Below are 22401 nucleotides of genomic sequence, written 5' to 3'. Positions count from 1 at the left end.
TTGTTGGAAAAAGAGAGCTCAAATAAAACCAAACCCCAATCCCAGCCCATAATTCAAAGCTGAGGCCGTTCTCCGAAAGGCTGCTCTCACACAGAAGCGGCCCTGAACAAAAATTCCACACAAATTATACAGGCTAGGCCAAGCCTTGATGCTTTTGTAATTGCTTGTGCAGCCCTGCCCAGAAAATAAAAGAAGCAGAAGAAGAAGAAGAGGACAAACAAAAAAAAACAAAAAAATCCGGGCCTTGATGATGACCAAGAGGAGCGGGCAGAAAAACAAAAGAATAAAGTGTTTTTGTTGGACACAAAAGGACAGGATGTGATCATGTGTCGCTGCCATGGTCTACATGTGCACACAATAAAAAACACAGACACACACACACGTCACAACCAGGCTGCACGGACGTGTCTGCAGCCTCCTTATCTGTTTTATGACATGAAATAAGAGCAAAACTCAGGTAATTTTATTCTAGTCAGCAGTCACCCAGAGTTTCCACTGAAACTAAAAATACAAGTTACAGGAACATGTGGAAAAATTCCTGCTAAGGAGCTTTAAATTCATGTTTAAAACAACACTGCTACAAACTTCTGTTTCACTTAGACTCAACATGGCAAAAATAACTGACAATACTGCCGTCAGCTTATTTATTTATTTATTTATTTCGGTACAGTAACTTAACAGGTACTTATTTTGCTCATTTCCACCTCCATGTTTTTTATTCTTAGACTCTACTCGAGTTGCTTTGCGTGACTCACAGCTTTAAACAGCCACATAGTTCAGGATAAGCTCCACTTTTCTCTTCTGACTGGCTGCCCCTCCAAAACAACAGCAGGTGCACTGAGCTTCTGTTCCTAACATGGACAAATGAGGGATAACTGCTTTCTGTGACATCATTTAGATGGGATAACTTTTAAATTCTCTGAAAATGATGTAAGTCTTTGGCATGTTGACTATGAGCAGCCACAAATTTAACAAGTAAACTCTATATAGGAGGTCAACTTTAACTGGGCCCTGGTGCAACCCTCCTGTCATCCTGTCTGCTCACTGTCTAAAAAAGAAAAAAGAAAAACCTTTGAAGACCAAAACTTAACGAATCGTTTATTGTAATATATCGCATTCTAAGTAAATACAATGGTGCTCGTTTCGATTTCTCAAGGCTTTTTATATTGTAAGGTAAAGGGCCTGCGATCATGGAAAGACCACCCTTGCGATGATCACATGATCCCCTATGAGCATGTGGTGATGGTGGGGAGAAAGAACTCCTTTTAACAGGAAAAGAACCAGGCTCAGGCTGAGGGGTGAGGAGAGATAAGAGAAACAACATCAACAAGTAATGTCATATAAGTAATGACATATAAGCAGATGTAGTCCTCCTCCTGTCTCCTGATCCCAAACTGGGAGCTAGTCCCACAGGAGAAGGGTCTGACAACTGAAGGCTCTGCCTCACATTCAGCATGGAGGGAATGAAGTGCTTTGTTAGGATAATATGATACTTTGAGGTGTTTAGGACCAGACTCTTGAACTCTGGATTTAACAGGGAGCCAATATTCTCTTTTACATGACTGCTAATACTTATGATGGATATGAACATAATTAACCAAGCATGCAGCGATTATGCTAAAAAACACATGGTATGTTGTGAGCTTCAGGTTTCTTGGCCTGCTTGTAAAAGGTAGCTGGATTTACTCGCAGAGATTACAGTTCACCGGGTAGAGGAAGCACACCTGCAGGCTGACGTCTGAGATGCTGTAACACTGGCCTACATCGAGGACATGCCAAATGGCTAAAAATATTCAGGGGCTGAAACAGAAACAATTTTTTCCCCCCCAAGCAGAACAGTGAAAAGTAACATCCTGCTGAGGTTGTATACCACACCCCCTCCTCAGCATCTGAACCACCAAGACGTCAATAAAATATTCAAATTCAAGCCACAGGCTCTCTTCCCTTCTCCCTTTATTGCAGATACCCGAGCAACATAAACACCAACACGCTTAACATTACACAGACTCTGGATGCAGCCTGCAGCACCTTGCAAAATTAAATAGAAACATTGCCACAAATTTAATTAAAGCCCTAAAACTGTTAAAAACAAGGCAGGACGTTCACCAGATACATTAATGTGATATGAACATGCCTCCAACATGCTCTGTGCTATGATTTAATTATGATTCATGACCAGGATTGGGAATATCTCAGCTCTTCTTGCAAAAGAAGCAATATATTTGTACCTGCAGTGGACAAAACACTGAGAGCAGCTGTTCAGTCAATAAGCTTGCAGGGCCATTTAACCTAATGCCGCACTAACATGCTGTTGTTGGACAGAAGTCCACAGCGTGTTGTTCCAAGTGACTGCGTAAACACACGCTTTTAATCCACTTAAGCCGGCAGCGGGTCAAGTGATGGGCCATTTAAAGGAGCCCAACATGACAAAAACGGTCAGGATAAGGTGAAAACAATCCTCCAAAATAAAACTCAGGTGACCACAGTTTGGTAAGGATGCAAAAGAAACACACACAGAAAAAAGAGAAGAAAAAATAAACCCCACACACAGCGGCTCCTGCATTTGTGACGCTCAGCTGCTAAATTTAGATCACATGAAACTTGCGCAAGTCTCCCGGGAAGGCTGCTAGGCATGAGATTGCAAGGCAACAATAATATTAGTACTTTCTGTGTGTTTGATTGATCTATGAAGAGTTCAAACCCCAGAGATTTTCAGCAAACAAGCACACACAGGCAAAATACAACCCGACGTCCTAGAAGGAAAACTAAATAACACCCAAAACATAGATAAAAACCAGCATTGTGTTAATGAATCTCAAGGCTACTGACTGCAAGTCTGCAATGTTATTCCAAAAGAAGATACCCCGCTCATACAGACAGTATTCCCTCTTTACACCATCACAGTAGACTTAAAAAGCAAATGCACACTTTCAGTTTTGATTCAAGGAGTTTAGCACAAATGCATTGCATTAACCATTTGGGAATTACAGCCATTTTTTGCACAGTCCCCTACTTAATTTGGACAGACACCTTAATGGCCAGATGAGACCTGCTCCCTCTTAAATTCAATAGAAATTATGCACATAAAAGATCTGGAGATGTGCTGAGCTTGTATTCAGTAGCTGTTCACTGGACCTCTAAATGTGAGGTCCACAGAGATGTGGATGCAAGTGATAAAGGCTCAAAAAGCAAAATAAACCAAAAATCCACCACAATGCTGCATAATTACACCATGCAAATATTTGTGCACTTAACTGTATGTTCATATACACTTTTTGCAGGTTGCAGCTGATTAAACATCTGTCTTGCATGTGTCAGCAACAGAGGCCATGATTTGATGGTCTCGCAGAGAGGTTACTGTCTCAGTTGTTTGCACAGTGTCAAGCACGGCATCATTGTAATGAAGTAAAGCATTCGTGTGTAAGGCCATGTGCTCATAAATAGCCCATATTTGCTTGCTTTTTGCATGCATGTACCCAGGCCTGTTGTAATGCATCGTGTAGTGTTAAAGTGCTATAAATCACCAAATATTCACATTTAACAAGCCACAAAAATAATTAAATATATTGTTTCATCTCACCTTTTTGCCCGTGGAGCCAGTCTTGGAGAGGCAGGACTTCGCAAGGGAGAGGTACCCGCCGATGACTTCAATCTCCTCCACAGCAGGGTAGCGCTTCTTCAACAGGGAACCCAGCTGGGCGTAGGGGGCCTGGGGAGGGGTTGACCCCGGAGGGGCTTCACTCGGGGCTTCCTGCTGGGGCTCAGGTGGGCTCAGCTGGGCGTCAGACTCCACCCGACGTTTAGGCACCACAGTGAAGGTGTTCCCCTTTCTCCTCTGCACCAAGGGGCTCGGAACAGGGACACGCTGGGGTGGGGGCTCCACCTCGATGTCGTCAATGTTTGTTACTGGCAGCTGATCCACTGGAGGTTGCACTGGAGAAGAAACTGACTGGGTGGGAGAGAAGGGAGGTGAAGATGGGATAGCTGGAGAAGAGGGGGGTGAAGAGAGGACAGGTGGAGAAGTGGGAGCAGGGGATGGAGATAAAGGTTCAGAGAGAGAAGGAGCAGGACTTGTGGCAACAGTGAGAGGAGATGGTTCAGGTTTGGATGGCCTCTCCACCTCCTTCTCCTCCTCTTTCCTCTTTAACAGGGTGGGGGAGGTTGGCACTCCAGGTTTGGGCACCTCTGCTGCTCTGTGTGAGGGGGAGGACTTGATGGGGCCAGGTGTCACCATGGGGCTGCTTTTTGAAGATGAGGCAGCCAAATGGCGCTTGGGGATCACTGTGAAGGAGTTTCGGGACTGGAGGCGAAGGTTTGCGAGGGCCCGTGCTTGGGTGTCGCCATCAGGAATCTGGGCGAGGTCTGGCTTCGGAGCGGGACGGATTTCAAACTCCTGTGAGGAGCAGGTCACCTTGGATGAGACAGGGCTCAAGGGGGCCTCGGCACGGGCACGGCGGGTCTCCGGAGAGCATGGCACCTTAGGTTTGGGGGGCACCTCAGCGGCCTCCCAGTCTCTCTCCCTGGTGGGCTTGTTTGTCCCCCTGTCCGGCTCGTCTCTGGGGGTGACGGCTGCGCTGTGGTGGACTCCACTCTCCTCAAAGCGCTGACGGAAGGAAGACACGGGCTGTGAACGCTGGGGGCTTCCCGGCCCAGAGACGGCAGGCTGTGGCTTTGGTTTGGAAGACCAGGGGCCCTGGAAGACAGGCGAAGATGGCTGGCTACTGCCCGGGCTGCTGACCCGTGGACCCGGCCTGGGCTTTGGCACCAGATCTGGCTGCGTCTTGGGCCAGAGTCTTGGCCTACTGCTGGCACTACAATCCAGGTCCAGGAGGTTCTCTGTGCTGTGGGACTTCTTCTGCAGCTTCCCATAGTTGCTGTCAAACTTCTGGAGGATCCGGCTGACCCTACCTTGACCCTCACCTGTATTATAGGGGACCTCCTGATCAGGACGGCCCAGGGTGCTCAGGTTCTCCTCGCTCTTGCTTAACGTGGTGTCATAAATGACGACTTCCTTGGCTCTTATCTCGGTAACAGCACTCCCTCTGCGGTCCAGAAGGTCGTTTAGAGAGCTGTAACTACTCACACCGTTCTGCTGCCATTGGCACTCGCTTTTCACGCCTCCACCTTCCGGAAAGTAATCCGGGTCCGACTCGATGATGATGATGTTCTCCGCTCGGATAGTCCGTATGCCGGGGACACTGCCGTACAGCTCCAGGATGTGCTGGACCGGGCGGGTGGCGTTTTCTTGCTCCTGCCGCCTCCTCCGCTCCTTCTCCAGCTTGATGAACGGGTTCTCCTCCAGCGGCCCCAGGCTCTCCTGCAGCACCAGGCTCTCGTGTCTGCCCTCCTCCCTCGGTGTCGCCGCGGCCGTCGCTTGTGGCTCTTTGTTGTGGGAGAAGTGCTGGGTGGCCGGGGTGATGGTGTAGTTCCGCCCGGTCGCGCCACCACCTCCTCCGTTCACATTCCCCGTTAGTTCGCCGTTTACCCGCTGCGGGCCCGCTCCCCCAGGGCTAGCCTCCGGAGCACCGGTTCCCCCAGCCCCGCCGCCGCCTTTCGCCTTCCTCCTCTCCAGGATTTCTCGCTTCCAGGCCGGCATCCTCGGGCTCTCTTGGCCGCCCTCTTGGCGGAGGACGCGAACCTCTCCTCCGCCAGACATCGCGGAGGGTTGTTACTGGAAGAAATGAGGAGGAGAGAGAGAGGCAGGCAGGCTCCGAGGCGGTCTTGCCGCGGTCCGGTGCGGCTCTTGAAGCTGTATCTCCGGCTGTGACTGTACCTGCAGCACCGATCACCGCACACTCACACACATCCCTTTTTTCTTCTCTCTCTCCTCTCCCTCTGCTGTCACACTGTCTGGCTCCCTTTCTCCCCAAAGGACCCTGAACGCGGCTCCGCCCCCTCAGCGGCAGTCCGAGCGTCTGTGATTGGTATCTGTGTGCTCTGGGCACGCCCCCTTCATCCCGTTTCTATTGTTAACGGAGCAAATTAGGCCTGCCAATCAAAAGTGCTGCGTTCAAGTTCACGATAATTTTACATTATGTGATTAAATATAAATGTTGTTGCTGTTTAATTACAAAAACGCTGATTAATTTGTAGTTAATCACAACAAAAATGTCGTTTACATAACACAGTAGAATTATAACCACTACACATTATTATTGTTGTTAAAATTGAATTAAAACCCTAATTTACCTTTGTTGTATTTACTAAATAGGGAACATTTCTTAAACTTTACCACCTATTATGTCCCAGTAGTGTTCAAAATAATTATTTTTTGTGGTTTTTCCACAGTTTTCATCCCCAGTCTCACTGGATAGAAATCAGGTTATTCTAAATGGTTTTGGTTGGGATGTCGGAGTGTTAAATAGACTTAACCTCGGTTCATTCAGCATTTGCCGGTGATACCACCTGTCGATAATCCGCGTGCAGCGATCAGATGAGCTGGGAAAGAGTCTGCTGCACATGAATCAGCACTAAGAGGGCTATTCTTGGGTACTACAAGAGATTACTGTAGCTCATAAAACATTCATCGCGGGGCAATAATTAAGAAGAGCAGGGCTGAAGAGGGCGAAGAGTGTGCCTTATTTCCCCTTTGAAGCAGGACCGAAAGATGCAGAGAAAAAACTAAACAAAAGAAGGACATAAAGCCTTCATAATATTTGGTATTTTATTTATCTTTATTTTAAAATGTAAAGTATATCAAGCGTATGCAGCCATAAATACGTTCCTTTAATTATTTTTAAATGTATATACATTTTAAACTTAGAAAATCTGCAAACCAGGAATTTTTCCACATTGTTCTGCAGATCAGCTTCAGAAAGAGATTTTCTATCATTTGCAGAGACCATACTGGAAACAGTTCCAGCTTTAATCAGGAACACCACACCGAACTGGTATGCAGCCGGATATTATGCTTTTGTTCACCTGTAGAGAAGCCTCCCATATTGTTATCATCAAATCTAATAGAGATCATTTTAAACATTAGAATACGCATTACACTACAGAGCACTAAAGATGTGATGTTTGCTTTAAGGATGGGTTCCAGGCTGGGTTCTCCCTGTGCTTGAGCAGGTTTTCTGTGCTCTAACTTCCTCCTGAAGTCCAAAAGCACCTGATGGAGAGTTAGCTTGATTAGTGACCCTGCCACCCTGTCACAGCTGGGATAGGCACCCTGAGGCCCTGAATGAGAAGAAAATGGATGATGTATAAACATATCCTAGGATGTAGGTCAGTGTTAACAGTGCCATGGTTAGGTAGATGAAATCCCAATTATTAAAACTGCTTAAGAAAAAACAAAAGTCATACTTGTTTGATTTCTATATGCAGAAAAAATGGCTGCGTTTGACTTAATTATGCGGTGACATAAACGTTTAGTCCTTTACCCCACGAACTAGCGCCCCATTGTGGACAGAGAGAACACAGACTCAAAACATTTAACGGACAACCATTAAATGTTATTTTATTTACATGTATATACAGATGACAATAAAAAGGTGGCACAGAAAAAAAAGAACATAAATAACATTTTAATTTATTTTTTTTTAAAAAAGAAAAACAAATCAACATATACACAGAATTTCACATCAGGATTTACCCTAAAGTGAGGCCTTAAATACATGCGCTACACAGACAGCAAAGGACTCAAAATAGACTAAACACATTACATGTTGTCAAAGTAAACAGCAGTTTGTTTGTTTTTTTAGGGATGATGTGTAAAACAATCCCCTCTGAGTCCCGACAGTTTTCACATCCAGCTTTTTATCAAGTCCAAACCACTTCTCTGTGATAGAGTTTGATGAACACACATGACACAGTCAGATTAAAATCCTAAACACATTTTTGCTGGCAAGCAGTTTCTCCGTCCAAGGAGGGAAACAGCAATCAATAAAGCTGCAGCAACATCATGAAAGTTGCTCAAAAAGGTTGCCTGGGGCTTTGCTGCTTTAACATTGAGTGCACAGTGCATTAGAGCGATACCTCTGGTGTAAATTTTCTACCAATGACTGATCAGTGCAGATGTGCCACTATGGTCCAAATACAAGCTCTTTCAAATGTATCACAAAACCTGCACACCAAAATATATCCTGCAAGTGTGCTTCTTCTTTAGATTTTTTAAAAAAATAATAACTCAAGCAGGTGAGAAATTTTTCTGTTTATTATGCATGTTAAAGCAATTAGAAATTAACTGCGCTTTTCCTGAAATGTGAACGCTCATTTTAATTTTTAATTTATTTTTTTTTTTTTTGGGGGGGGGGGGGGGGGGGGGCAATGAACCAAAGAAAACAAAAATAAAAATGAAAAATGGTTATGCTTTAAAATCTCTAATGGCAGATGAAGGCTACACCCACACTAACATGTTTGTATTTTAAACCAGAAAATGTCCATGTCCAGACCAACATGTTTCACTTGTGCAGTCTGGACAACAACGGGAGAATAATGAGATGATAAGATTTTTATTATTATTATTATTATTTATTTTTAATGGAAATAGGGATTTTTCTTAATGGTGAAGACTAAGAACTAATGTGTGTGCTTGAGCCAGTGTAAAGATGAAACAAATCTTATGCAAAATACTATGGGGGAAGAACAGCAGTGACAGAGCGTAAAGACAGGCTTGTTTACTTGGACTCACAATAAAGTGGAAGCATAAACTGTCTATAAAAGATAGATGTAGCCACTGTGACTTCACCTGTTAGTTAGTGAAGTTCTGTTATTATGCTTTGAGGTCTGTCACAATACTTGCGTTTTAAGAAGTTTGGATCTGACTGAGAAACAGGAATGCCACAAGCTCACTGGTTAACACATTTCTGACCCAATAAAGACCAAAGATTAGAAAATTACCTTTATGTTTTATTTATTAAGACCTGTAATAACCAATTTAACAAATAAATGCATGCGTCACAGGGCAAGGGAGATAAGTGATGTGTTCCCACAGGCTTTTATATAATTAGAAGTCATTTTGAAACCAAAAGGAATTGCCCCCTGGTGGCAGATTTAAGGCACTTTAGCACTAGCTTCACTTTGTTTGGTTTTTTAAGACCCAGAAGCTACATTCATCTTTTATATGTTTTTTTTCCTGTGGGTAGAACTGATGTTGAAAGTAACTTGTGGGATTTGTGATAAAGTGAAACATCTGAGGAAGCCTTGGCAACGGCTAAAAATTAAGTCATACTTTTCACAAACATAAAGAATGCAATCATAAATGGTTTCCAAGTCGAGCTACAGTGTTCTCACTTCCTTTTTGTGGCCCTATGAGAAATGTTAGTGTCTGCATCAGCACTTTCAGAAGTTTCGGTTTCTGCCCGTCCAGACTACAACACAAAATCTTGACATACAGGCAGCAGAGGACTTTGCCCCAACAATATCATCCTTAAGTCTTTATCCCGTGTACTCCGTATTTATTTCCTGTATTTCTTTCCCCTCTCATTTCTATGCTAATTGTATTACATTTTATTCACTGGGCTTTTAGATTTTATTTCACTTTTTTATTAACTGTGCTGCTTTTGTGGATTTCGTCTTTTTTTGTCTCATTATAATGTATCTATTTTAATAGGCTATTCAACACATGTTAGTTATATTTAATGTTTTGTACGCAGGAATGGATAAAATATACGAGGGCAGTCTCGCATATTTTAGGGGTCTTTAAATGCTGGAGTAGTGCGAACATTTTAAAATGTAAACCTATTAGTGTGGATGTACCCAAAGCTGCTTTCTGCTTCTATGTTGTCAGTTAGATGAAACACTTCAGCTCCTTCTCAGTTGACACGGCATGCTCGTATCATGAGCAGCTGCAGGAGGATGAAAAGCGGCGAGACGATGAGGCCGAACCACAGGTCTTTGGCTTGCTCCTGCTGGGCTAGCTTCTGGCACAGCAGAACTTCACACACCAGCTTCAGGCTGAGCACCGTTAGTACCCAGAGGAGCCGCAGCACCGCCAGCCGCTTCTCGTTATCCTGGTAAAGCCGGATGGACACGATGGCAGTGAAGTATGTGCTGAGGCCATCTGCAGCAAACAGTGGGACGAACACCAGCCACCAGCTTAGCCCAGTGAACTCGTCGACTTGCAGGGCGACCAACATGCTGAAGACCATCAGAGCCAGCAGGTGGAGGAAGAGTTCAAAGGTAGCGAAGCCCAGCCACTGGACCAGCTCTCTAAGGGAGAACAGCATGGCGAAGGACGTTGGGGACAGAGTGACTGAGGACGGCCAAGTCACACACAGGGCAGCCCTGGATGCAGGTCAAAGTACTCCAGGGTGAGGGTGGCAGAGGGCTGATTATCCCAGGGCAGGAGTGGTTAGGTGGTGGAGAGGTGGCACACTGTAGGCTACATCTTCAGATCCACCCTGGGAACGACAATAAAAGTGAAAAAGCTAATAATGATCATAGCTTTGTCATTAAATTAGTTTACCACCTTATTTTTAAACATTTATTTACATTTTACAGACTAAACTACACAATCTCAACTCTTAGCCACAGTGTTGGCAGTTTTTAATTTGTTACAGACATATAGTACTGTGCAAAAGTCTGGAGCCACCCCTCATTCCTTTATATTTTGTTTTAAGAATGTAATTTTCTTCTAGTGGTCAAGAGCAACACCACTCCAGGTCTTTCAAAGTTTTCATTTGTATATTGGTTGCTTTTTCCATTTTCAAACCTTGTACCTGGCCATTTTCAGAAGAATGCTTTTTGTTTTAATGATAAGCCACTCATACACTGACCTAACCTCACCTAATCCTAACTAAGGATGAACCGGTGAGCCTACACATAAGTTAAAATAAGAATTTTAACTTTCATCTTTCAAAAAAAACCAAACAAAAACAAAACAAGACCCGACAACAACGCAAAATTTGACAAGTTCAAAATTGTATTTTGGCACCCACGAGTTGATTCCCAAATTATCCAAAAACCTGGCAAATCTTGGCATCCTGTGCAGTGTGTCCTTTAAAAATTTTTTTTTTTTTTTTTTTTAAAAGTCGAAAGAAATCTGGACAAGTGAAGCAGTCACAGGCCTAAAATGCGATCTACAGCAGATGAACAGTATCTATAAGTAATTCCCTTAAGAGGAAATCTTCATTTTTTTTTTTTTTACCAAAGGCCTGACACATTTGGCCCTTCATTTGATGGATATATTACTTGCTGCCTAATATACACACACCGTATTTCCATTTGTGTTTGCACATTTTTCAATTAACTGGTGCATTTTAAAATGTAAAGAAAGGAGGGGTGGCTCGAGATTTTTGCACAGTACTGTAGTTGCACTTAAAGAAACATGCTTAAGAGAGTTCAGAGTGTGTTGAAGAATAAAGGTGGTCACACCAAATACTGACTCTTCCAAAATACTTCTCTCTCTGTATACATATTTTGTATTTCCATGTAGCTTCATTTCAATATATCCCTGAATGAATTTATCAGAAATAAACCCTTTCGTGTATTTCAAAACATACTGTGCTTCACTCATCAAAACTGATAACAGGATCACCCAGCACAGTTGAACAAGCAGATTTATATTATTTTGGAACTTTTACTTATTTATCCTCCACGCACACACCCTCATATTTTTTAAAAAAGTGTAATTATGATTATTCAGCAATAGTAGCGTTAATAACATATGATTTTCTTTTTTTAACTATTTTTTGTGTATGCATTGTTTTATTGTCATTTATTGATTTTACAATGCGTTTTAAATATATATTTTTTAAAAGTGTACATGATTTTTATTACACTTTATTTTTTACTCGTAGTCTTTTTTGAATGCTCAGGGCCTTCAAAAAACCCCATATTTTATAGATCAGGGCTGTTGATTAAACGTCACTGACGTCCACTCCCTCCTGATTTCCAGACCTTGACAGCTCCATAACTATTCTTATTAATCTCAGCCCTACCGCTCCGAGTGAGGTAAACACGTCTGATGCGAGAGTAACTGCAAAAAATAGCGTTTAATACAGAGAATCCAGCGGCAATCACGAAGATAGCGTCAATTTAAGCTAATAGCCAGTCAGCTAGAAATGATACTGAGCTTCTAATTACTAACAGTGCGCTTGTTTAAATACACAAGACGTGTTTCAGTATAACCCTTTTATTTACCTTAGAAACAGATGCGAGTCTTCTTCTTCATCACACTAGATGTCTGAAATTTTAGAAACCACCGAGGCTAACAAGCTGTTAGCATTGTACCTTCTGCTATTTTGTTGCTGCTGAGAGATATCGCGAGAACACTACCCCCACCCCCAGGCTGGTACGGTGGCCCTTAAAAGCTAATTTGTTTTGTTTTTTTTGCGTTTATTCATATATTCTTCAAAATTGTCCAAAGATTATCAAACTGTTACAGATACACGAATAATAATTATTTGTATTATTTTTTTCTAAAAAATGAAAAGTATAATTATAATAGACAACTTTATTACAAGCAGAACTGCAGTCGATAGGTGGCGATAGCATAAAACTAAAATCGACACCACCGAAGAAGGACACAATGTCAGTTGACTTCAGTACGGAGAAGTGAGAAGCTGTTGTCTTGAGAGGTGAGTTTATTGGTGTATTTTAACGTCTGCTCTTTTTTCATGTCTTTTAAAACAACTATAACATATTTATGACATTAGCTACGGTTAGCGATGATTTCTGTAGTTACCCAGTCAGTAAAAACTATATTTTCTAACTAAACGTGAAGAAGAGAATACCTGCTCAATGAAAAGCTTGAATTAAAGTTCAGAGAAGAATGACGTCTCATTTAAAGTGCGTTTTTTGGCCTTTGCGGTTCTCACTTTGATCATAAACAAGGTTAGAAAATATTTAGTAACTGTGTTAAGATGCCACTATGCGCTTCCTACTGTGGAGTTTTTCTTTCTGAAATCATTACACTTTTACATCCTAGATTTTTCTAAAAATTTGTGGTCCAAAGTTTGCACATAAATAATGCTTGCTGTGAATTTTAGCTTCATATATCAATATCAGTTTTTATTCTTTTTTTTTTCTTTTTTTTCTTATTTTTTAAAAAAGACCTGTACCTCCCAAAATGAAAACCTCTACTTACATTTTTGATTGAGCAAACATGATAATTTTATGTTTTGTGGTACAATTTATCAGTAGATGATCTGAAGAAACAAAAAAAAGTTTCTTCCTAGTACTGTTATTATAAGACAATAATTTTGGAAAATGTAATTTTTAATTTTAGACCCCATTTCCAGACCTACTGCCTAGGAGGTTGAGTTAGAAATATACTAAGAAGAATTAAACATTCAAAAGGAACACATGTATTTTGTGAATATATAACAATAAATGTAATAAAACGGTTAAGAGTAATGAAAAAGGGATTATTGGCTCATTTCTTGTAGGTAGTCCTGCCAGGCCAAGTCCACATGGCACAGTTACAAGACCGTAACATAACCCTAAGATCTTGTGGTGAAAAGCTGGTTCAGTCTATTAAGATAACATTTTGGAGGCAGCTGTGGCTTGTTGACTCTGCAGTTGGATTGAGCCGAGCTGCTGTTTGAAGAAGCAGCTCCATGCATGCTTGATCAGTGTTAACGGTCACCGAGCTGATGGGCAAATGTGTGACAGAGAGGGAATACTTTGGATCTTTGTCATTGATGGTTTCCCTGTTTCAGTGTAAAGATGCAGACGCCTGCAGAATCAATCCTCCACAGTGGCTACTTCCACCCAACCCTAAGATACTGGCAGACCTGCATTGCCGATTTAAGACCTGACAATCTTATCTACCCAATCTTTGTTACGTAAGTCTTAAAATGACTTGGGGTTGACCAGAAGAAGTTTAGGTCAATATATTCAAATCTTCTCACTCTTGTTATGTGGCCTTCTTCTTCTTCTTCTTCTTTGCTACAGAGATGGTGCAGATGCAGTAGAGCCCATCGGCAGCCTGCCAGGACAGGCCAGGTAAGGTCCACAGCCATCAATAGCATCAAGTCTTCACAGCTGCAGCACCCACTTTCAGAACAGCTTAAAAACCTATTGAAAAAAGAATAATTACATTATAGAAGTTTTCATTTTAACAAAAATCACATGGGGTATGGTGTCACCCTGCAGTTGTGAAACCACTGAGTGTGTAGTCTCCAGATAAAAATAGTCAGGAAGGGCGGAGCCAGAGCCAAACACTGGACCTGGACCGAGATAAGACGAGAATCGTTAGACCTGTACCTCCCAAAATGAAAACCTCTACTTACATTTTTTGGAGTGTCTTGGTAACAAGACATAGAAATGGAAAATGTATTAAAATATCTGTTTACCATGTAAATATTAATGTTTGCATATGTACTATGTATAATGTGTAATTGGTGTGTCATTTGGGTTTCATGGAACCCAAATGACACACCAGATGACAAACACCAGTTAGTTAAACTGCAGGAATGATGTGTTGATGACATAAAGTCTTGGATGATCTCTAATTTCCTGCTTCTAAATTCAGATAAAACTGAGGTTTTTGTACTGGGCCCTTTAAAAAAAAAAAATCAGAAACATCATGTCAAACCAGATACGTCAGATGGCATGACCTTGGCCTTGAGTAACACTGTGTAGTCTTGGAGTCATTTTTGACCACAATATTTCCTTCAGTGTGCGTATTAAGCATCTATGTAGGACTGCTTTCTTGTATTTGTGCAACATCTCTAAAATTAGAAACCTCCTGTCTCAGAAAGAGCTTTAGCTAAACATGAATCATAGTCATTTTTCTTCTATATGTTGTACTTTTTTTCAGGATGTGAATTGGCCTCCTGCAGAAACCTCACTAACAAAAAGCTTTTGTCATTATATTTGTACCTGCAGATATGGAGTGAACAAGCTGGAGGGAATGTTGCGTCCACTTGTGGATAACGGCTTGAAGTGTGTGCTGATTTTTGGTGTCCCGGCTAAAATAGCTAAGGTATGAAGAGCTAAAAACCTCCAGGTAGACTTTTTAAGTCATTTGTTAAAAGTTCATCAGTGAACAGAGACATGACCCGTCTTGTGCTGTGTTCTAGTGTGCTCAGTCTTTTAAATTAGATTTAAAGCTCCAGTACGAGGCTATTATTGTGTATTCATTCAGTTTCTGTTGGAAATGATTAGACTGGATTCACTTCACTGATATTTTGTGCCTGAATGGGAGCAAATTCCTGAAGCCAGAAGCTTTCTGGAAAGCCTGACATCCTGCTATAGCTGGTTACTGCCCGAGGATTTGTACTGACACGTCTCCGTTCCCTCACACTTGGACTCGCTGATCTCTCATGCTTCCTCCTTCAGGATGAGAGGGGTTCAGGCGCTGACACCGACGATACACCGGCGGTACTGGCAGTCAAGAAAATCCGATCTTTGTTCCCGGAGCTGCTGGTGGCGTGTGATGTCTGTCTGTGTCCCTACACGTCACACGGACACTGTGGTCAGTGGCTTGTCCTCGTAAAGCAGCCTAACAAAGTTCATATATTTGTGTTGTCATATTATTTATTTATTTGTTATTTTTCTTTGCAGGCATCCTGAATGATGATGGCACACTAAACAATGATGCCAGCTGTCTGCGTTTGGCTGAAGTAGCGCTGGCGTACGCTCGTGCTGGTAATTCTTTACTTTGTTTTTTCATGATTGTGCTTGTTTTATTAGTGTGACAAACTGGAGGAAGCCTCCTCATCCTCTCCTTTCCTCTTTTTTTTTTAAAAATTAATGTAAGGCAAAGTTAAAGCCACACTACACTAGACTACATTTGGTGCACTAATCATCGCGTTGTCCGTTGTATGTTGCTCTGCAGGTTGTCACATCATCGCTCCCTCTGATATGATGGATGGAAGAGTTAGAGCCATAAAACAAGCACTGATTTCCAATGGTTTGGGAAATAAGGTAAATGTACTGGGACTTTTTATTAATATTTAAATGCAACTCAGAAACGTGCGACCTAGTCTCATAGTGTGGCTCATCAAAGTATAACCATTCGCCTGTGATCCTACCTTTTACTATTGGGAAAGAATGTGGAAAATGCTAAAAACTGAGAATGATGTTCCCTCCAGAGAATTTCAGAACAGATTTATTCTCCAGGAATAAATCAAGACTCATCAGACCAGGCAACATTCTTCTTCTTTTGTCCAATTTTGATGAACCCTAGTTCAACTGTAGCCTCAGTATGGTCTTCTGCTGCTATTGTGCAGAGATGCTCTTCTGCATAACAAATAGTTATTTTTAGTCATTCTTATCAGCTGCAGGAGTGGGTGTTACACTCATGATACACAGACAGTGACTGGTAATTGGATTATGTCATTGTTATTTTTATATGGTGTTAATTTTGGCAGCAAATTGTGATTCAGATTTAGTCAGCGCCTTTTAGTCATTATTTAGGCATCTAAATTCTTTTAGTTTTAGTTGACTAAATATCATATGATTTATAGTAGACTACATCCAAGAATTGACTGTTAAAGTTTGTCTGTGAAGGTTCTCAGTCATCCAGGTCATCGTAGTCAAAGGAGCTGTCAAAGGAGCTTTCAAAGAAAAGCGTCTGGACTTCTTTAAGTTGCTTGAAGACGTTTCAACTCTCATCCAAGAAGCTTCTTCCGTTCTAAGGTCAAATGGTGGAGAGTCCCAGATTTAAACCCAGTAGGAGTATCCCCCCAAAGAGGGACAAAAGGACCCCCTGATGGTCCTCTAATCACATGAGCCAAGGTGTGAAAGTGGGTGTGGGTCCCAATCAGCCAGGGTTTCGGGTGAGCTCATTGTGAAACCTTATCATCCTTATCATGCGATTTCCTGAGGTCAGATGGCCCAGGATGTGAGTGGGCGTTAAGGCGTCTGGGAAGGGAACTCAAAACTGGATTATAGATGGCAGAGAGTTGGTGTCGTAAACCACCACCTGTGTTCAAAGATGGTCGCTCACAGTGGACATAGATGGCTTCTTTCACTCCTCTTTCAAACCATCTGTCCTCTCTGTCCAAAATGTGAACATTGGCATCCTCGAAAGAGTGACCTTTATCCTTAAGATGCAGATGGACAGCTGAATCTTGTCCTGTGGAGGTGGCTCTTCTGTGTTGTGCCATGCGCTTGTGAAGTGGCTGTTTGGTTTCTCTGATATAGAGGTTTCTCCCTCCGTCCAACCTCACAATACAAGAAAAGAAGGAACTCTGGGACTCTCCGCCATTTGACCTTATAACTGAAGAAGCTTCTCGGATGAGAGTTGAAACGTCTTCAAGCAACTTAAAGAAGTCCAGACGCTTTTCTTTGAAAGCTCCTTTGACTAATGTTAAAGTTTGTTTACCAGAGAGAGTTGCGCCACATGGTTTACCAAGAGTCTTAGGCTAAGTTCACACTGCAAGCGAAAGCGTATCAAATTTCAAAAAAAATTTTCACCCTATGTGGCCCATATCCAATCATGGTATGACAGTGTGAACAGCACAAATCCAATATTTTCAAATCCGATCTGGGTCACTTTCGTATGTGTTACTGAATCCGATACATATCTGATGTTTTAGAAAGCGTCTGCTGTTTGAATGGTCATGTCGCATTAAATCCGTCTTTTACGTCACTGACACAAGACAGACGCCAATTATCAGCGCCCGAGAAGACATCGCGAATGCTTCCCGGCCATCCAGTGTAGATGTTAGTGAAACTGTTGGGAAGACAACGTGAACATTTTATTTGTACTGTATAATCTGCAGATTCTGACAGAAATCTGCAACTATCCTTTGAAGCACTGCTCCCCTAAAACAGCAGTAAGGATAATTATTAGGTTATCTGCATTGTTATGTAAATAACAAAATAACTTAAAGCAAAAATTGGGAAACGTGAAGTCCGAAGTCTTTATATTAAGGGCCATTAGTCAAACAATACTGTTTGCTCTGGGTCTAAACAGAGCACGTTGTGTGTGACGTCTTCTTTTGCGCATGCGGGCCACTTTGAGCGTTCACACTAGAGCAGACCTTCCCAAAGTGTGGGGCCCACCCCCTAGGGGGGGTGCAGAGCCATTGCGGGGGGGTGACGCTGCATGAAAAGGAAAAAAAAACAAACAAACAACGCTTGGACACTGCTAGCACGGGGCAGGAGAAAGCAGGATATGAAGCATAGCTGAATATGTTTCCAAACCAACTTCATTCTGAGCCAAAGACTAGAAAATATGGTGAAGCATATCTTCCCTTTGGCTTCACCTGCACACGTGCCAAGGTAGGTCTCCCTGCAGAATTGGTTTTCCCTGCATCGGGAACACCGCTGGGCTCTCCAAATCACGGACAAACAGGATCCCACATTCTTGATTTTTAGTTCACAAACACTTGTTGTAATGACTAACTACTCCTGACATTTTGGAGATGTAAGCTCTTTATACAGTAAAGTTACAGCGGGATACAAATAACATCAGGCTGATCCTGCCACGATTTGTTCCCCCTGTCTAAATCACAGACAAACAGTATCCCAGCTGTTTATGTTTTTAAACCCATTTTGCACAGAGGATAATTTTTTTGACAAATGTATTGATAGCAATGTTGAATATTATTACACAGAAAAAAACAACTACATGTAAAATAATTACACCGTGACGCCTCTGCCTTTCTAAATGGAGGGACAGTAACTGCGTGTTTATATGTAAGCGTGTAAAACCTGAAGATAGAGACAAAATACTGTTTATCTGAATATCTGCCATTCTGCAATTCATCTCATGTAAGCAATAACGTGGCGCACAGCTGACGTGAAAAAGGCACATAGCTTTAACATTGCATGACGAACTCTGTATTCCTCGTCCACACGTAAACGCAAAAAATTAGTTTTAAAAAATCTCAGTTTTCGGTGATTTGAAACGCCGTTTACATGTGGACGAAACAGCTGCGTTTTCAAAAATACCCATGTAGGTGTGGACGTAGCGTAAAAGAGTTAGTAGTTTATTTTCTTACTACCTGCAGATTACTTGTATTTGCTTAATTGTTTACTAAATGTTTGAGGTGTGAAATAAACCGCAATTGAGCAAAATATGGGTGTGTGTGGTCGGAGGATGTGTTGGTGCGTGTGTGTGCGCTCGTGCGCGTGCGAGGGGGGGTGGGGGCGAACATTTTTCTGTAAAACAAAGGGGGGCCCAGTGAAAAAAGTTTGGGAACCACTGCACTAGAGCGCGTTTGCTGTCACATTTTATTTGTAGTTTGAACGAGCAGACAAAAAAATCGGATTTGATCAAAAAATCGGAATTGAGCATTAAGACCTGCAGTGTGAACGTAGCCTTATTTTCCTTGACACCAAATCAAAATGTGTCCATACTTCTACTCTTCTCTTCCTCCCAAGCATTGACATTTTGTCATGTTTCCATGAGGAACGGGGAGCATGGGAACTCCCACCCTGTTTGTCAGGAGCTGATCACATTGTGCGCGTCTGACCTTTCTGCACAATGAGATTACTTCTGATTGGATCACTTCCAAACTTGTCCCGCCTTCCTACACATCTTAATTAGTTGTGATTGGCTCTCATCTCTCCAGATCGTTTTCATCCTGTTGTTATTCATCTACAAAATTGTCAATACTCTTCATCAGTTTTTGTCCCCGTGCAACAGTTTTTATGTCATCAGGGGGGAAAAAAGGTTCTTGACAAAAACTGTAATAAAATAAAATCTTCTTGAATTTTTTTTTCTTCTTCTTTTTTTTCAGGTTTCAGTGCTGAGCTACAGTGCAAAGTTTGCTTCTTGCTATTATGGTCCCTTCAGGTAAGTGAACTCCAAACTCCATTGTTAACAGATCAGTCAAGGGGCACTTTGAAGTGAGAAGAGGCCTAACCCCACCCCTTGTTGTGTTCATATACAGGGATGCCGCACAGTCGAAGCCTGCATTCGGGGACAGACGCTGCTATCAGCTGCCTCCTGGCGCGCGAGGGCTCGCCATCAGAGCTGTGGTAAATGATTTGTGGACACGTCTGTTTGGCAAAAAAAAAATTTACGCTCAAACACTTGTTGGGGATCCTGAGCTGTTGGTCTGTGCTGCAGGAGCGAGATGTGAGAGAAGGTGCGGACATGCTGATGGTGAAGCCGGGTCTGCCATATCTGGACATCATGAGGGAAGTCAAAGACAAGGTGAGCAGCTATATTTCATGTACCAGTCCAGTGAGGGTGGGAGAATTCAAATAAAGCATACTTCCTTCAGTTAATTAGCAACACTTTAAAATATTGAATGTTCTTTGGTTTCCTCCGCTCAGTTCCCCACTCACCCCTTGGCAGTGTACAATGTGTCTGGGGAGTTTGCTATGATATGGCATGGCGCACAGGCTGGAGCGTTTGACTTGAAAGCGGCTGTGATGGAGGCCATGACAGCGTTCCGCAGGGCAGGTGAGACCCTCTGACAGTGTTTAATTACCTCAAAGAAAACCTCTTAATGTGCAGAACACTGTGCTTTTAAAGCCCCAGTCTGATGTTACAGGTGCTATTTTTAACCTCTGTTTATGTTTTATTTTTTCAGACAACAGTTGATACAGTTAGGCTAGTAAGTGTTTTGGCAGTGACACTAGTTTACCTGTTTATTTTTTCCTTTGTACTCCACCACAGTGGATTTTAAATCAGCCCATCCAGATGTGCCTGAAGTACAGACTTTCAGCTTTATTTCAAGGGATTTAACGATAGTTTAACTATCTTTTGATAACTTTTGGTCTCTTTACTTTTTACCCATCAACTGTAAAAGGTATATGGGGTTTTGAGCAATGTGAACACCAAAGTTTGTGAAGTGTGTGACATAAGACTTTCAGATTGATACCATAGGAGTATCTACTAGAAGGCCACTGCCAGTATTTTTTACTTTTAGAGTCATTAAATTTGTGAATACCCTTAAATGACGGCTGGTTTTTACCCCAGAGCAAAAATAAGAAGCTGGTGATCTCTGCACAGTTTGTAGGAATCTCAGGAACGTTTAACATTCACCATCTTGTAAAATATGATCACAAGCTGCTCTGAATCATTTTTCTTTCATTTAGCTAGCTGCTTACTTTTCACGTTGATGCAGTCTGTGGTGAAAGGGACCAGGATGAGTCCACAGCAGTCAGCTGAATTAAGAGGAAGCTAAAGTGACAGCAGAATACAGATAACACATTTAGCTTGACGCAGTCTTTGAATTTCTTGTAAACTGATAAAGACTGACAGCACTTATCCTGTCTCTCTCTAGCAGCAGTACCTGCAGCATGCAGGGGTGAGTCTAAAGGGAGGCACAGAAGTTACACTGCTACATGTATTTTAAAGCTTTATTTACTTTTCTTCATCCATTACCTGCTGCTTATTTGGGTCCTTTCATTGGTACATGCACTCTAAGAATAGATTCCCAGCCACTACCTCTATCTCTTCTACCCAACCCGGGGTGGATGCTTGAAGACACCCCACGTTGTAGCTTGGGCCTGTCTGTGCTCAGCCTGAAAGTGTGAGGTTGGCCCACCACCTGCAGGAGGAGCTGCAGGGTCTGATGCAGTGTGATCTAATCCCCAGTTACCAATATAAAGCGCCTTGAGGCGACTGTTGTGATTTGGTGCTATATAAATAAAATTGAATTGAATTAATATATATTTTTATATTAGAAAATATACATCTAATAATATACTATTCTCATAGATTAGGCTAGCAGTAATTAAATCTGCTTTCTTGTGGGTCAGTAACAATCTGGTCTTCTGGTCTGGGCCCAAGTGAGGGGAAAAATTACATCCAGTTTCTATGTAGCTTTAATTAAGTGTTAGTTCTGCTCTGGATTTGGCTAATATTAATAGCTTCTCCTTGCTATTTGATGTAGGCGCTGACATCATCATCACCTACTACACACCTCAGCTGCTCACCTGGCTGAAGGAGTGAAGAGAGATGATCTGGACCAGAACAGAGGTGGACCAACTGACAGGGCATGCTCGCTAAAAACCCCTTTAAGGGGGAAAAATGAATAAAATCCACAAATTGTGATCCTTTTTGGGCCTTTTTCTAATGTTTATGGTCAGTTTCATGATAGCAACTCAAATGGCAAACTGCACATGTATCCACTGATTATTTTTAAAGCGAGTTCAGTATCATACATACCTGTCTGAGCTTATCAGGGGCTGATATGGAGCCAAACACTGAGAGTGTAAAAGCAGATTTTTTCATTGTGACTTCTGGGTGTGTAGGATCAGTGTTAAATAAAGTCAGTTTTCTCTACTAACCGTATATCTGTATGAATCATCCTAAAATGTCTGATATATGTGAAGTATTTCCAGAGAAAATAAAGTCATTCACTCGGATCTGTAACTGTGTATTATTATTTTTAGTCATGTTTTTGTTTTTTCCTGCTATGATTACACAAGTAATCTGATTGCACCACTACTCTCATTACATAAGTACTCTGATTACCTAGGTAATCTGATTATATGAGTATTCTGATTACTGTATTACTCTGATTGCCTAAGTACTCTGATTACCAAGTACTCTGATTATCTAGTAATCTTATTACCTTAGTACTCTATTACAGTTTTACCCAA

At 41.9% G+C, this 22401-nt stretch overlaps 3 protein-coding genes across 3 annotated transcripts in view; 1 reads left to right on the top strand and 2 right to left on the bottom strand.

Annotated features, from left to right (window-relative positions):
• Positions 1 to 5839, bottom strand: part of tprn (taperin) — a 33221-nt gene extending 27382 nt beyond the window's left edge. The window contains exon 1 of the mRNA XM_006803487.3: positions 3581 to 5839. Within this exon, the coding sequence (XP_006803550.1) occupies positions 3581 to 5656 (2076 nt within the window). The 5' untranslated portion in view covers positions 5657 to 5839. The remainder of the gene's footprint in view (positions 1 to 3580) is intronic.
• A 2413-nt stretch (positions 5840 to 8252) lies between these two features.
• tmem203 (transmembrane protein 203) lies at positions 8253 to 12202 on the bottom strand. Its single transcript, XM_006803486.3, has 2 exons — positions 12082 to 12202; positions 8253 to 10340 (listed from the first exon to the last, which is right to left on the bottom strand). Exon 2 carries the CDS (start codon positions 10164 to 10166, stop codon positions 9753 to 9755), a length of 414 nt encoding a protein of 137 aa, XP_006803549.1. The 5' UTR covers positions 10167 to 10340; positions 12082 to 12202; the 3' UTR covers positions 8253 to 9752.
• Positions 12203 to 12318: 116 nt separating this feature from the next.
• On the top strand, positions 12319 to 22164 carry alad (aminolevulinate dehydratase). The gene is made up of 12 exons (XM_006803485.3): positions 12319 to 12518; positions 13602 to 13727; positions 13837 to 13887; positions 14773 to 14869; positions 15226 to 15361; positions 15451 to 15534; positions 15725 to 15813; positions 19581 to 19636; positions 19734 to 19821; positions 19913 to 19999; positions 20122 to 20251; positions 21690 to 22164. The coding sequence occupies exons 2-12, from the start codon at positions 13609 to 13611 to the stop codon at positions 21746 to 21748; spliced, it is 996 nt and encodes a 331-aa protein (XP_006803548.2). The 5' UTR covers positions 12319 to 12518; positions 13602 to 13608; the 3' UTR covers positions 21749 to 22164.
• The last annotated feature ends 237 nt before the right edge of the window (positions 22165 to 22401 follow it).

The sequence above is a fragment of the Neolamprologus brichardi genome, chromosome 7 (genome assembly GCF_056152115.1).
Source record: "Neolamprologus brichardi isolate AB-2024 chromosome 7, ASM5615211v1, whole genome shotgun sequence".
Classification (NCBI taxonomy): Eukaryota; Metazoa; Chordata; class Actinopteri; order Cichliformes; family Cichlidae; genus Neolamprologus; species Neolamprologus brichardi.
The sequence above is the reverse complement of the archived record's forward strand: the minus strand, read 5'-3'. Positions and strand labels throughout refer to the sequence as shown.

Bases quoted from the DNA above. Each gene is read 5' to 3' on its own strand.
- alad (XM_006803485.3), top strand. From the start codon at position 13,609: ATGCAGACGCCTGCAGAATCAATCCTCCACAGTGGCTACTTCCACCCA. The intron at 14,870-15,225 runs GTATGAAGAGCT...TTCCTCCTTCAG, and splicing joins TCCCGGCTAAAATAGCTAAG to GATGAGAGGGGTTCAGGCGC. The intron at 20,252-21,689 runs GTGAGACCCTCT...TATTTGATGTAG, and splicing joins GACAGCGTTCCGCAGGGCAG to GCGCTGACATCATCATCACC.
- tmem203 (XM_006803486.3), bottom strand. From the start codon at position 10,166: ATGCTGTTCTCCCTTAGAGAGCTGGTCCAGTGGCTGGGCTTCGCTACC.